This window comes from Dendrobates tinctorius, unplaced genomic scaffold (genome assembly GCF_039654945.1).
Source record: "Dendrobates tinctorius isolate UK_male_01 unplaced genomic scaffold, ASM3965494v1 ptg000376l, whole genome shotgun sequence".
In the NCBI taxonomy this organism is placed as follows: domain Eukaryota; kingdom Metazoa; phylum Chordata; class Amphibia; order Anura; family Dendrobatidae; genus Dendrobates; species Dendrobates tinctorius.
This window is the reverse complement of record NW_027362042.1, coordinates 645,313-661,404: the sequence shown is the minus strand read 5'-3', so window position 1 is coordinate 661,404 and position 16,092 is coordinate 645,313. Positions and strand designations below refer to the sequence as shown.

Here is a 16,092-nt window from a genome sequence, read left to right as displayed (position 1 = left end):
GATTTTCTTTACACTTCCGTATTATGGCCCAACAGTGCTCACTAAAGCCTTCAGTAGTTTAGAAATTCTTCTGTAACCAATTAGATCAGTATGTTTTGCAACAATAAGGTTGTGAAGGTCTTAAGACAGCTCACTAGTGGCTTTTTGCATCTCTTCAGGTGTTCAATACTTTTTTTTTCCCCTGTGTCATTTCCCATTATTATACAATTTATAGACATCTGTGGTTTGACTTTACCTATTTTACATGCTGTAAAGAGAAAGTTAACTCTCAGCTTCTCAGACCCCTGAGAGTGTAATTTTAGGGAATGACAGGTGGATAAGTTGGAATTATGATCTTTTCTTCAATGCGAATAGTGCAGTTTAAAATCACATTTAAAATAGTCTATACATAAAGCTTAACACAAAATTTTAAAATCTTAGCAATAGTGAGAAATTTATATAAAACGTAATGTACATATTTAAGTGGACGCAAGAATAATACCTGTTCAGGTGCAAGAACAGAACACATGTATTTAATATATATATTGCATTGACCATTCTCGGGCCTAGAGCCACTGTTCAAGTGAAACTTTTCTATGTATCCTTTCTATAGCAAGAAAATAAAAAGCAAAATTAAAATGAACACCAGTATAAAAATGTAACAGAGCAACAAAAAAAAAAAAAATAGCCGGTAGTAACGTCGGTCATACTATTTGCTTAAACAGTAACATCTATGCCAAGTTCAGGAGGCAGAAATTCTTAGAGTATTCTGCCCCACTCTGTGTATTCCATATGTGTTGGAATGCCAAGCCCATTCACGGCTTTCTCGACCCAAACTAACAGGTGTTTCATAATTCACAAAAGGCTGAAACGTTCGGCTACTTTGGTCCATATTTGGACCGTGGAATACACCTGTCTCGACCCAGTCTTAAAGGCATTAGACACAGTGGGAAATGCAGGATGCCTTCATTTTACTGCTCTTTTGCTTCAGTAGATCATGGCAAAATATAGAAATAAAGGTTTTTTTTATATATAAATTTATACATTGTGTCATTTAAATTTGACATTACTAGATTGAATGTGAATTATTTACAGCTACTAAATCATGACCCAAAAATGTACAACTCCTTGGAGACATTGCTTTAGCCAAAGAATTTTTTGAGCAAAAGCAAATCAACCAACTGAATTTGCAGGTGGGTTAAAAATACAATAGTCCATGAGAAAGCTTTAAAATGGGATAAAAAAAAAAAAAAAATATACAGTTATAAATATTTAGGTAAATTAATAAAAAATAGCTAACATGTTAATTTTTGGACTCTGAACGGTCATTTTACATATAAGCACGGAAATATTGCATATTTAAAAACAGGAAAACTTTATATAAACTACATGTAAACCAAAACGAATACACTGTATTGCCTATATAGATCCACCTATTGGTTTTCCTAGGTCTTTACATTATGCAGTTTAGTGCTCATGCTTTTAAAACACGGAAACAGGTTACCTTCCCATAAAAAAAGAAATTACATTCAGGGTCTCGCTCTGCTTTAGACAGTAGGAAATATATAGAGGACACAGAAGGAGATATAATATTGACTCCAAAGTAGCATTTTTGTAAGAACTTGACATATCAGTCCCCAGGCTCATCTGGTTTCAGTTCACCTTTTTGGTCAAGTAGGTGGAGTACAGCGAGAAAGCATCATCTGCTAGTACACCAGCTTAGCCCACTAAACGTGTCCCCCCCCCCTAGCATTACTTTTACAAACTTAAGAAATAAAGCAAATTAGTCAATAACTTTGGGGAAAACAAAAAATCCATTGTTAATGGGATCTAGAGATGAGCCATGGACCGGTGATAAAACTGATGCAAGGTTCTTCTGGGATGCAAAATTGACCTAAAGTATTGGCTTCTAACCTGTGGCTCTATAGCAGTAACTCCACCATGGAGTTTCAGGTTTGCAAAAACTAGGAAGTCCCTAATCTAGGGAGTTACTAATCTAGAGAGCTATACTTAGGGAATCTGTAGGCATTTGATCATTATTGGTAATGATTAAGAACATGATGGCTCTAACCCCTATAGGCCTTACCCAATGCCCCTTACAGGACTGATCAAGGGATCAGTAGAACTGGAGAAGCAGACTGACTTGAATGTGAAATTATGGAAAATTTGTATTAAAAAAAAATAAAATGTTTGAATTTCTGGCAATGATGGTGACCGATTAGTAGTTCAGCTCACCAAAGGGTTGCTCCACTGTGTTTTGGAAAAAGGAAAACCTAAAAAGCACATTGCATTATTTTACGTTTCTATTTTTTAATAAAATCCACATTTCTAAAAAAAAAAAAATAAAAATCATGATTTCCCTTTGCTAGGCCGAAATAAAAAAAAATTGTGTGGAATTTACCACTAAAGAGAAACCAGGAATGAGCATAAAAATTCTACTAATAAATGTATGAAACAGGATGAGAACATAAAAAAAAAAAAAAAGGCAGGAGATTTTTTTTTTTTTTTTTCCCTGAGATGCAAGATCCCTCTGGGATTGGAGATAGTTTCTTTTTTCAACAGGAGACATGAGCAATGGATAAGGAAGAGCAAACCCTGGATAGTAAAATCACAGTTCTGTGCGGTAATCTGAAATGCTCTTAAGGATCAGGGTTGATCTGAAGAATATTTTGGAGACTCCAGAATCTGTTTTTTCAGTTCCTCAATTGTGTTTAACAAGGCCGATCGCTCCAGCTCTAAAGTGCGGACAGACTGCTTTAAATTTACTTCATTAGTCTGTAAGTTATCAATCGTTGACTCTAGAATTTGGATTCTGCCCTTCGATACCTAAAAAAAAAGAAAAATATTTTAATTCTTATCTCATAATTCAATAGTATATAAGAAAAAAAATATAAAACTCCTTAAGGCTATGGGCCCACGTAGCGTTTTAAAACGCACAATGAAAACCAGACTCCTTCCCAGAAATCGCGCGGTTTTTTACACGCGATTTCACCGCGATTCTGTTCGCGATTTTCTCAAGCACTTTCCAAGCGATTTGAAGCATCGCTTGGAAAGTGATTGACAGGTTGGTCACACTCGTCAAACATAGTGTTTGACAAGTGTGAGCAGCTTTTTACTATTGAGGCCGCCTATGCGGCATCAATAGTAAAAGATAAAATGTTAAAAATGATTAAAAAAAAAAAAAAATCGGGGTATATTTACCTTCAGACGTCCCGCACTGCATTCCTGGGCCTCAGCGTTCCCAGCGATGCCTTGCGAGACCTGTGATGACGTTGGTCTCGCGTTACTATAGTGATCTCGCGAGACCGCTAGAGTCACGCGAGACTACGTCATCACAGGACCTTGATGCAAGGTATTACTGGGAACGCTGAGGCCCGGGAATGCAGCGCGGGACGTCGGAAGGTAAATATACCCCGATTTTTTATTTTTTATTCTTTTTTTTTACAGGGGTATGGTACCCAGGGCCTGGAGGACAGTCTCCTCTCCTCCACACCGTGGGTACCAACCGCACATGAGACGCTTAACTTCCCGCATGGTGGGAATAGCCACATGCGGGAAGTAAGCGATTCTCATGCATTCCTATGGGTGCGGAATCGCGGCAATTCTTTGCGATTCCGCACAAAAGAATGAGCATGCTGCGATTTTTTTCGCGATGAGATTCCGCCACAGAAAAAAGTGCAGCATTAGCGCAGCATTTACGTAATGCCATAGGAATGCATGGAGTGCGTCATGTACAAGATTTTTAAACGTTTTCGCAGCCTTTTTAGCGCCGAAAATCGCGGCAAAAATGCTTAAAAATCACATCGTGGGCCCATAGCCTAAAAAGATCTTATCAGATAAATTGGCTTCTTTTTCTGCTGTATGAATTTTCTCTAGGCTTTAAAAAAGCCAATTATGGTCGAAACGCTATCTGCTGTGACTTCCTGTGCGGATTTTTAATGAACATGGAATAAAGAAGAAGTTTTCTCTTTATCAAGAGCCTGTTATTTTTAGTGCCTCAGCTTTCCCGAAATTTCCAGTGAACCTAATCAGCGCAAGCAGAAGAATGCTGTGTGTAAGTTTAGGTAAGGCAGTACTTTTTATGTTTCCAAGTAACCTAGTGTTGTCTAAGAAAATAAAAAGGATGGACGATCCCTTTAACAAGATGTAGGTATAGATGGAAGGGAGTTTTAGGACGTTAGTGTTCGTAGTCTCAAGACACAGTCTACAAGGGAGCTGTTTTAGGTGCAATGAGGGGGGGGGGGGGGGAGGGCTTACAAAATGGATTTTAAAGCATAAGAGGAGAAGGTTGGACTCCTCCACCTCAGGGCATACATTGGTCAAACATGGATTTGGACTCATCACAAGGAAATATTTTTAGGAATGGTTAGAAATGAGTAGTTGACCATATTTCTTCACATTAACTAAGTAAACGGCACAATAATACAATTAGACATAAAACGTTACGTGGAAACATACCGAAGTGCAAAGATAGAAGGTAAACACTGATTCAGCAGAAGACAGGAGCATTGTAACAGACTGGGTCATTTGTATCTTTACATACCTGTAACTCCTCCAACAGGTCACAGTTCTGCTTGCGTAAGGTATTATTTGTCTTTTCTAACTTATTTATTCTCTGGTTGTCACTGAGAGGAGAAGAATCGATGAGTTCATCCTGCAGTACGTGATACTCCACCTCGTAATCCTGCAATTGCTTCGAAATGTCCATTTCAAAAACCTAAAAAAGAGAAAAGGATATATGCATGACTATCCCAGATATCAGCACACAAGCGACAAAAAACACAATCACATCCAACAGTTCATAATGCAAAGGCTTGTAACAACTCCCAGTGAAGGCAGGAAATCTATGGTTCACCTCACCGGTCATGTTTTTGGGTGGACACCAAGACAACCACAGTTTTTAGTGGTTTATAATGGTTTTACCACTTTTTTTTTTTTTTTAAGAAATATGCAATTAGATTGAAATCAACATATAAAAACAAAAGTCCTCCTATAAATGGAGACTTTGGCTCACAGCAATTATCACCTTTCCACTGAATAATCTGTGGGTCTGACTGGTGGCACAACTCCCAATTACCAGAAGGGACATCCTCAGTCCATTCCAGCTGCAAAAATACAACTAGGAGAATCGATATCATGCCATTACATCTGTAGGGGAACAGAGGATAGGGGAACCTATTCGGACAATCAGTTGGGATTACTGTCATTGGCCCCTCTAAGTTCTAGGATTTATCAGGTATTCAGTGAATAGATGATAAAAGGGATATTCCAGCATTAAAGGAATCAAGTAAAATGCAACTTCAGTTTTACATCCATCCATATACTGAATCTGTATACCCTCTGGGATTTACAGAGTCCTATTTCAGTGCCTAAAGACTTCTAAGTCGACCTGCTGCATCTCACAGTGCCTCGTATTTTATATGACGGCATAATAGATTTTTCTTCTTGTTGGACTCTACATGACACTAAAAGTTATACTGGTTAAGAAGCAAAATAGAGAAAATAAAAACTTTCTACTATGACTGTCATGCACATGAACCCAGACAAAAATCAATCTTTGAAGGGAACCTGTCAGCTGCCCTAGCTCTTAAACAGTCACCATATCTGTACTACACCCTATTTTTACAATCTAACAAAGTCCTTGAGCCTTAGCGTTTGCACTACAATTGTAAACTCAAGTTTTAATCCGCACTTGGGCTATGGAAATCTGGGACGATTAGTACAGCAAGGAGTTCGTTCCCCAGAACCCAACCATCATGACATGACCAGGGAACAAGGGCAGCTGACCGGTTCCTTTTAGGAAATCCCAATAAGAAAATTGTCGTTTTAAATCGGTGACCAGACATAAATTGGTACACACACACACACACACACACACACACACACACACTAGAAAGGATCTCTGAACATAAGCGGTCAGTGTTTGCCCTTATTTTATTATAGCTACTTTATTGGAGTACTCATTTTTTGCTTTCATTCCCTGCAATCCAGAATTATTCCGTGTAATTTACCTTTGGTACAGAACATGAAAATTACCATATTGGGTGCCTTAAATGTAAAGGTCCACATCTCTGCTAAATATGCAATTTTTCCATATCTTTCATTAGTTTTATATTTGGGGTACATGGTGGCTAAACTGGGGTTGAGCAGCAGCAGTTCAGATTTTGAGTCCCATTAGGCTTCGAAAGATGGCATACATCGGGGACAAACCTGGAATCCTGTAACAGAAGCACAGATCTCCTGCATTACCTGGTTTATAGTCTTCTCCATCTGCACCAAACCCAGATTTGGCAGGGTGTTCTTTATAAAGTCCACAATAGACTCAAGATTTTCTTGTTGCAAAATTAAAGGCTTGTGACTGCCCAACAAACTCAACGCCACTTTAAAGATAACTTCCGATCCCTGAAGATAAATCATATCTAAAAGAAAAGCCAAACATAATTTTCATAAATCTGATACAGTAAGTCGTAACCACGAAGACCTAGGACAAGAAGTATTCACAATAAAGCCTTGGTTTGTGGTTGAAGAGCAATCACTGGGAGCCCTTCACGGAACGTCGGCCATTGGCCGGTTTAGCATGAACCCGATCTCTCCACATATTAAAACAGCTCAGCTCCATGAACAACAGAACTGTACTTTCCTGCATACAATTACTGTATGATTCCATTCAAAAATCAAATGACAAAATAAGCACTTATTTTGGAATCCATAACGTTTCCTGCTCTAGAATACTAATTTTAGCTCAGGATAACACAATTACAGAAGAAGTAACCAGTTTATTTCCTGATTACAACTTTTTTTTTTTTTTTTTAAAGTTCTTAATGTTTATCATTAGTATTTTATAAAAGGTTATGTAATAACATTTACCATAAATGATCAAAGATTACCATCAATACCAATAATAAACCTTAACAATGCATATCACAATAGCAAAATCTACTAAATGTAATGGCCTTTATTCAATTACACCTATAATAAATAAACCTGTAATAAGTGAAAAACCTAACAGGATGAACACTCAGAAGGTCCCCCACACCATAATCAGAACCAATACAAACTCTGTAAATTAATGTATTGGGGCTCATTCAAAACAACCGTATTTCCCATCCGAGTGCTGTCTGTAACAAAAACGGACAGCACTCGTCCAATGTAATGGGGCAGGGCAGATGAGCGATTTTCGATTTTTTTTTTTCCACTGAGCGAATCTCTTTGTGAAGAAAAAAAAATGTTATGCTATATGGAGCCACAGTACAACATTCGATTTTTAAAGGATAAATTTCAATTCTATAACATGGGAAACATAAATGATTAATTGCTATTGTAAAAAAGCAGAGTGCATATGGACCGCACACAGGTGAAAAGTGAGAGAGAGCATCAAAAGCTGAACAATTGTGTGTGCGTGTCGGCTTCTGAGTTATGGTTGTGGGCATCAACCCTTTGAGGTTTTTCTCATGTTTGTGTTCATTGTCTCTTGTGTTATAAAGGGCTTGATATTGATTTTTGGTCCTGTAATATACTATACATTTTTGAGGGCCTGGATTGTTTTAGGTTTATTACTTTTAATTTTATGTATACATTGTTTTGTGGTGTTCAGTTATCGGACAGCTGGAAATCCCACTGATTGCAAGAATGAAGAGACCTGTGAGAGCAGGGTATTCATCTATCCTGCTTTCCAAAATGGAGTTTACGCCCGTATGTGTGTTTTGGCATAGGGGCCCCCTGGGAATTTCTTTGTCTCAACGGACTTAAAGAAAACATAGGAAAGAAACAAAACTAAGTAGAGCGACGCCGAAACCAAAACCTGGGTGTCAACAGTATTACCTTTAGCCAATGAGATATATGTATGCTAATGCCAGCACATATTTAGAGATAATGTCCATTTAAATAATACATATACATATTATGTATGTACTGTAAGCACATACTGTAAGCACGCCCCGGCACTTAGATCGACAACTGGGTCTCTAGCGCAACTGTGTAAAATCAATCTAAGGCGGGGTGCCCACGTAGCGTTTAAGCGTTTGATGCGTTTTTCGGGGTCAAACCGCATCAAAAACGCTTAAAAGAAGCATCCCATTCATTTAAATGCATTTTGGCCTTTTTGTGCCAATGGATGCGTTTTTTTTACCACTAAGGAAACGCTTAGCGGTAAAAAAAACGCAGCATGTTCATTATTTTCCGCTTAGGTCCGCGTTTTTGGCTATTTCCTATAGTTCAAAAGACGTGCGGAAAAAAACGCATCAAAAACGCGCGTTTTCTGGGAAGGAGAACCCGCTTCCTGAGCGTTTAAAAAACGCTACGTGGGCACATAGCCTAAAGGTCGGGGTGTACTTACAGCCACTGCTCGCAGTGAGTTGAGCTGTGAGCATTGACTATAATCACCATCTACACTTTCCCAGTGACTAAAAGCCAGTGGGTTGTAGGAAGAAAGAAGTTCCCTTTCTCCTGGTAACTACATTTCCAGTACACGAGCCAGGCATTATTAGAATGCTGCCATTGTCAGTGCCGACAGTGACACAGTATAGGGACCCAGCTCTAACGATAACACTTGTCAAATTGTATGTTTCTAAGAGGCGTATCAGAGGGACGCTGCAACATAGAGTCGTAAGAAAAATTACACTAGAAATGTTAGTTTATAAAGAAAGCAAGCATATATTAAATTATAGTGAGCTGACCAATTGCTGCACCTTCCTCACATTTATATACCTTTATGGACTGATGTAGGCATTTCCTACACAGTGGGTGGCAAACAGCACAGTTGTCACATTCATGTTTGAGGGTGGCTGGGGTCCCAGTTGTCATATCCCCACAGTTTTCAATATAAAGGCATATTATAGACATTGCGTAGTGATGTGACGTTCTGTGTTTAAGTAGGGGCCACTAAAGGGCTTGTCCACAATTCGGACAAGCCCTTCTGAATTCCTATTTTCCCCCCAGAAAATAATAAACACCTATACTCGCTTCCGTTTTTGGCCCCTTTCTAGTGGTGTCAGCACTGGCTCTCCCAGGGATCGCATAACAGTTATGTCATGCAATCCCTGCCAACAATCAGTGCTGGCTCCACTCTCCTCTTTTACAAACGAATCAAGACATCCAGATGAAATGAAAGCGCAGCCACAGCTCCCACTTCTTTCAGATGTCAACTACGTACGTAGGAGAGAAGAGTAAAAGCCATTTCTGGGATCGCAACGCGATCCCCAGGAAAGCCTAAGTAGACATCGCTGAGGCAGCCCTGGAGGCGAGTTATTACTATTTTACTGTGGGTAAACAGATTCAGAAGGGGTTGTCGCGAGTACTGAACAACCCCTTTAACATTTGTTTTGGGCACTCCGTCTGATGCTCCATCTGAAGCCTTGAGTACAATGAAATAGAATTCAAATAGACTAAGCTGGACTCAACTTATAGTATATACGTTCTTGTGCCAGTGTGAAAAGATGGGCAGTGTCGGGGAGGGGGAGGAGGGAAAAAAAAAAAAAAAGCGAACAAAATGTGTCAGATTGGCTTCATAATCTTATGTAAAAGTTTATAATCTTACTCTTTATCCACTTAGTCTAAATGACCGCTCTTCAGTGTCCCACCTCCCTCCTGCTGCTGAAGTCTCACATTGCTCAGTACAAGCTGCAGCTGTCAATTTGGTTGGGAGGGTGGAGACTGAATATAAACTGTGTTCCAAATTACTATGCAAAAAGAGTTTAGGAGTGATAAGGTTAGAATTTTTTTTGTTTGTCATTTAAACTCATTGATGGTGATGTGTGTCAGGGCTCTTTATATCACTGAAAGCAATTGCAGATACCTGTGCAAATTAGTTTAGCAGGTGTGTCCAAATAAAGGCAAGACTACTTAAGAAGGCTGTTCCACATTATTAAGCAGCCTACATTTTTTGCCAAAATGGGAAAGAAAAATGATGTGTCGGCTGCTGAGAAGCAACAAATTGTGGAGTATTTAGGTCAAGGCATGACTACAATCAACATTGCCAAGACACTTCATCGTGATCATCGCACAATCAAGAAGTATGTAGCTGATTCCCAGCACACACGTGTACGTGCTGATAAGGAAAAATTGAGGACTCTTTCCAACAGGCAATTATGTCAGGTTAAAAGAGCAGCTGCAAAAATGCCTTGTCATAGCAGAAGACAAGTTTTTGAAGCTGCTGGTGCCTCCAACGTCCCCCGAACAACAAGATGCAGGGTCCTTCAGAGGTTTGCCGCTGTGCGTAAGCCATCCTGTCGACCACCTCTATCCACTGCACACAAGCAGAAACGGCTCCAGTGGGCCAAACGATACATGAAGACTAACTTCCAAACTGTTTTGTTCACCGATGAGTGCCGTGCAACGCTCGATGGGCCAGATGGATGGAGTGGAGGATGGCTGGTTGATGGACACCCCATGAAAACACGGCTAAGGCGCCAATAAGGAGGAGGTGGAGTAATGTTTTGTGCTTGAATCATGGGGAGAGAGATTGTCGGCCCCTTTAGGATCCCTGAAGGGGTAAAGATGAACTCCATATTCTATGTGGAGTTTCTAAAACAGCACTTCCTGCCATGGTTCAAGAGGAAGAACCGTGCTTTCCGCAGCAAGATCATTTTCATGCATGATAATGCACCGTCTCATGCTGCAAATAACACATCTGCATCTCTGGCTGCTATGGGCATAAAAGAGGACAAACTTATGGTGTGGCCACCATCTTCCCCTGACCTCAACCCCACTGAGAACCTCTGGAGCATCATCAAAAGGAGTGTCTATGATGGCGGGAGGCAGTTCACATCTAAGCAACAGCTCTGGGAGGGTATTCTGTCCACATGCAAAACAACTGAAGCACAAACCATCCAAAAACTGACAAATTCAATGGATGAGAGCGTTCAGAAGCTTCTTTCGAACAAGGGGTCCTATGTGCAAATGTAACATCACCTAGAATAAAGTTTTGACTTGAAAACTGTTTGATTTCATTTTGTAATAAGCTGATAATGCTTATAATTTCACAACTGACCATTTTTTTGTTCAAAATAAAAATGTTGAAAACTCTGCTGTGCATAATAATTTGGAACATGCATTTTGAGTGTTTATTATTTTTAAAAATATACTGTTTTCATAGGCAGTTTGATCAAAAACATTGCAATTATACTAGAATATTAGATGACTGGAAAATAACAATGACTGCAATTCATATAGGTAATTTACAGAAAATATGAGGAAATATTTTTTGCATAATAATTTGGAACACAGTGTACTTGGATTCATGAGCTCTCATGCTTTAGCTGAACTCATAAAATGTTAAGTTTAAATTTGAAAACCCATGTCAGAAATTTATTTAAATTGCCATGTAAGTAGATCACCTTCATCAGATCTAAGAAATGTATCCATGTCATAATGTATACAGTTTTTATTTTGAAAGCTAGTGTAAGGAGGAATGATAGTGCTCTCAAAACCTACGCATGCAAGAGAGTGTGAGCATGGGAAAACTCATCCTTCAAATTTTATTATGAACAGTGACCAGGCTGGTGTCACCACCTGGCACACCCGGGAAAGTGCCTGGGCCCTGGTCAGATACAGTCGAGGACACCAGCACATTATGGGGACCGGTCCAATGCCAGCACTGGGACCCACTCCACACGGTAAACTGCTTCAAGTACTCACCAAACCCCATTCCCCTCAGTGTTTTCTGACTAAGAAACGTCTCAGTGCAGAGGGCACGATGATATCACTACAATGTGCCCTGTATGCAGAGAATTAGAAGACGCTGAGGAGGCCGCAGCAGCGGGGAAAGGTGAGTAGTGGTTATTTTTGTCATGAATGGAGCATTATATGGGGCCCATTATACTGTATCAAGCACTATGTGGGGACATTATACTGTATGGAAGAGAAAAAAAAAACCACACGCTGCTTTCAAAGCTTACCAAAGACTCTGGCCACAAAACCTAGAGGGAATTGTGAAGCAAACATGGTAAGAAACCAAGGTGCGGCGTACAGACTGGGCCCGATCTCATACTCTTCTAGGTGGTTGTACAGGTCTCTGTGGTAGTCGTGAAGCAGTCGAGAAAGTTGATACATCTGAATCTAAGCAAGAGGCGGGAAATAAAAAACAACATAAGTGACATCTCATAAGGCACCAGTATGTAGTTGGGCTTAGTTTGTGTTCTTACAGGAATTGAAAAGGAAATGAGGACTTTTTTTTAATAATGAATCAGTCAGTATTGTTAACAAGTCATCACCATTACATGACTTCAATGAAAGCACTAATAAAATAAATATAACAATATACAACTAAACATCAGAGAGCATTCTTACAAAATTGTTACATAATACTCGAATCGATGGGAGGTTGTCCACGTACAACTCACTTTCCCCTCTTATGAGAAGTCGATGAGAGCTCTATATTTACAGCCGGTCATTCAGCACCGAATTCAACGAAGACACCAGTAAAGAAGAGAAGTACAAGACTTTCCATAATAAAAATCACTATCTTAGTACAAAAAAAAAAAAACACAACATCACCCCCCTTTGGGAGAGGGACACCCAGTGATCAAGGGACAAGGTCCATATTCTGTCTCTCTTGGATCTCCTCTGACCTCAAGATACAGGTCAGTAAGAACTGAATAGAGGTCCATTCAAAGTCTAGCCAAATGCAGTGCTATTAGTTAGTGCTATAGAAATGGAGTGACAGGATGTATGAATGACCTGTCACTTGATTCAACATCCTCTATTGTATAAGGCTGCTTTTTCACTTGCTGCTTTTTTTGTGGCCCGTTTTTGCGGCCTGTATCGCCACATTTTTTGTGGTCTGCCGCAATAACGGACCTTTTGCGGAGCGCCATTTTTCATTTTTCCAATACTATGGACATAGTATTGGAAAAAAAAAAAAAACAGCGTTCCGCAAAACCGGAAGCGACGGTGTGCCGCAAAAACAAACGGAAGTTTGTTTTTGCGGGCCCATTGGTTACAATGAGGGCAGTGTCCGTACGCCATATAAAAGATCGAGCAAGCTCAATCTTATCACGGCTGCAAAAATGGCCCTCACGGCCGTACGGCACACCGTGGAATTTTTGCGGGCCGATTTTGGGGCCGCAAAAATCGGCCTGCAAAAACACGGTAAGTGTAAAACCAGCCTAATTGATTACAGGAGGAATGAGATAATCGGCATTTATTAGCATTGCTTATATTTGCTGGTACCTGTAAGGTGACCATATCCGGCCGGTACTGCTTCCGTAAGCCCATGTCATACATCAGAAACTTCAGCAACTTAAAAGCATCCTCTTCGCTCATATGTAGCAGAAGAACCCCGGCGACAAAGCTGAGCCCTTGGCAGTATCCGACTTCAGGATCGAGCAAGGAATAGGCCTTTAAAATGTTGTAGAGTGACAGCTGTCCTGCTCCCAGCTGGGCCGAGAAGTACGGGTGTGTGGGGAAGGTGCGACCTGGGAAAACAATGGAGGTTAGCAAGGTTCACCTCGATTTATTTGCATTGCTATCAGGGCTGGTAACAAACCAAAAAAAAAAAAAATTATCTTTGGAAGCCACTTTATCTTCTTAAGTAAACTTTCAACATCAATTATTAGGTAAATAGCATAAAATCAACTTGCCATTAGCCCCCATGAATTGTGTTCTGATGTAATGAAAGCGAGCCATTTCATAAGATTCACTGCCGCACATCAGATAAAGAATTTATAAAATAACTCTGATATCTTTACACCCGACACATGGTGTATTACCCTGATCATTTACTCCTTCACAGACTGAATATGAGTCAACAGTGTGATGCAGCAGCAAAAAAGGCAAATGCAATTCTACGATGTATTAATAGAAGCATACAGTCTAGATCACGTGAAGTAATTATTTCCCTCTACTCCTCTTTGGTCAGACCTCATCTGGAATATTGTGTCCAGTTTTGGGCACCACATTTTAAAAAAGACATCAACAAACTGGAGCAAGTTCAGAAAAGAGCGACCAGAATGGTGACCGGTCTGCAAACCCTGTCTTATGGGGAAAGGTTGCAGGATTTGGGAATGTTTAGTTTGCAAAAGAGAAGACTGAGAGGAGACTTAATAGCTGTCTACAAATATCTAAAGGGCTGTCACATTGTAGAAGGATCAACTTTATTCTCATATGCACAAGGAAAGACTAGAAGCAATGGGATGAAACTGAATGGGAGGAGACAGATTAGATATTAGAAAAAACTTTTTGACAGTTAGAGTGATCAATGAGTGGAACAGGCTGCCACGAGAAGTGGTGAGTTCTCCTTCAAACAGAGGCTGGACAGACATCTGACTGGGATGATTTAGCGAATCCTGCTTTGAGCAGGGAGTTGGACCAGATGGCCCAGGAGGTCCCTTCCAACTCTACGATTCTATGGTCTTGGTAATGTGACAACATGGAAAGTGCAAATATTACAAGACTCCACAGTGACGATTACTGGTGACCGGCGGCACTGACAAATATTGCCTCTACACATACGGGTACAAAGTCACCATCCAAATGGACCTCCCTCTTTGTGAAGCCTTGGCCCAGTCAGAACCAAGACCTTTGATAAAACTGTGCTACTGACCAGAGCATGTGCAGTCGGAGTATTCCAAATACATTTTTGTATAATAGGTTTGTGGTCTTTTACGGGGGCGAGTGGTAGAAAACAAACACATTACTCATCTGAATATTAAAGCTCCCACACATTAGAAAACCCACCAATATGGGCAGGTTATGCAGACAGTATATGGTGTATGGGGTCTCCTAACTTTAACCTAGAGATGTCAGGGAAGATAAGGATACCCTATGTCTGATGTTCAGACTGCCAGTCCTTTTGTGCTCGGTGATATAAGCCACCAAAACAGCCTGATAATAAAGGACGTAGGACCACTCTGCCAAACAGTCAAGCTATCTATTGTGTAAAGGAAGCTTAACATCTGGGACATTTCCATTGATGGCCTGTCTATTTGGTGGTGGTGCGACACCCATCACCCCACTGACCAGCTGTTCCTGATGCAGACGGCATCTGATAGTGCTCAGTTGCTGATCGGCACAGAACAGCTCTGTCAACGGTATAGTGGCTGCACCCAGGTACAGCAGATTTGCCCCCTTTTTGAATAATAATAATAATAATAATAATAATCTTTATTTATATAGCGCCAACATATTCCGCAGCGCTTTACAGTTTAACAGTTTCAAAACACAAGTCATAAGTAACAACGCTAACAATACAATAATTAAAGCAAAATAAGACGAAATAAATAGGATGAATGAATAAATAGGATGTGGATATAAAGTACCTGTCCGTAGCCACTATGCAGTTGACGGAGTTCTGGCTGCCGCCAACACAGGGAAGAGCTGGGAGTGCAAGGTGCAGCACGCCCACCAATCCAATATAAATGACCCATCCCAACAATAGGCTACCAATGCAAAAGACCCCGACAACCCCTTTAATGAATCTTGCAGATCCTGTGTTAAGAATGGGTGCCTAAGGTATCACTGACCACATTTTCCGGTAATAGTGTTGCGCATGTTGCAGCACCCTCAGCACAGTAAGGGATTAATCTGCCGGTGCTTATGCCACATTCATTCATCTATATTTCACTGAGCACGGACTGTGATACACAGACTGGCTACTGACCAGAACCTGACAGCCTCAGACACACGAGGCTGTCAAGTTCGTGTCAGGAGACCGCAAATTCGTACACTAGAAATGGGTGAGCAGATTATCAATAGTATCAATAAGAATGGTCCGGCTAAAGCGGCATCTTAAGAACAACCACCCACCTCTTCATGAAGTTAAAGAAACCAATTATTCTGGTAAGTCACCCAATTTGTTTTTTGAGTGGAGAATATTTTGTGCTGAGATTTGTTTTGTTCGTTGCCATGTATTGACGCTAATCAATTTCATAACCATCTTTTTACTAAATTAATAAGGCTTTGTCCATTTCTTCACAAAACATAACATTTAGGTCATAGAATGGTAGAGTCGGACGGGATCTCCAGGGCCATCATGTCCAACCCCCTGCTCAATGGGACCTCAAAGGTCATCATGTCCAACCTTCTGCTCAATGCAGGACTCCCTAACCATTACAAAAGGCCTAGAATATTTAGTGCGGACATTTATATGATTGCTTGTTTCCACTCAGACTGTGGGAA

The 16,092-nt window shown here is 40.3% G+C and overlaps 1 protein-coding gene across 3 annotated transcripts in view; it reads right to left on the bottom strand.

The window, feature by feature from the left end:
- Positions 1 to 484: 484 nt before the first annotated feature.
- The window catches only part of TBC1D1 (TBC1 domain family member 1), a 181,380-nt gene continuing 165,772 nt past the window's right edge, over positions 485 to 16,092 (bottom strand). For all 3 annotated transcript variants that reach the window (XM_073563010.1, XM_073563011.1, XM_073563012.1), the window contains 5 exons: positions 13,147 to 13,391; positions 11,874 to 12,033; positions 6,229 to 6,398; positions 4,523 to 4,696; positions 485 to 2,805 (listed from right to left, as the gene is read on the bottom strand). In XM_073563010.1, coding sequence (XP_073419111.1) covers positions 2,626 to 2,805; positions 4,523 to 4,696; positions 6,229 to 6,398; positions 11,874 to 12,033; positions 13,147 to 13,391 — 929 coding nt within the window. In that variant the 3' untranslated portion in view covers positions 485 to 2,625. The remainder of the gene's footprint in view (positions 2,806 to 4,522; positions 4,697 to 6,228; positions 6,399 to 11,873; positions 12,034 to 13,146; positions 13,392 to 16,092) is intronic.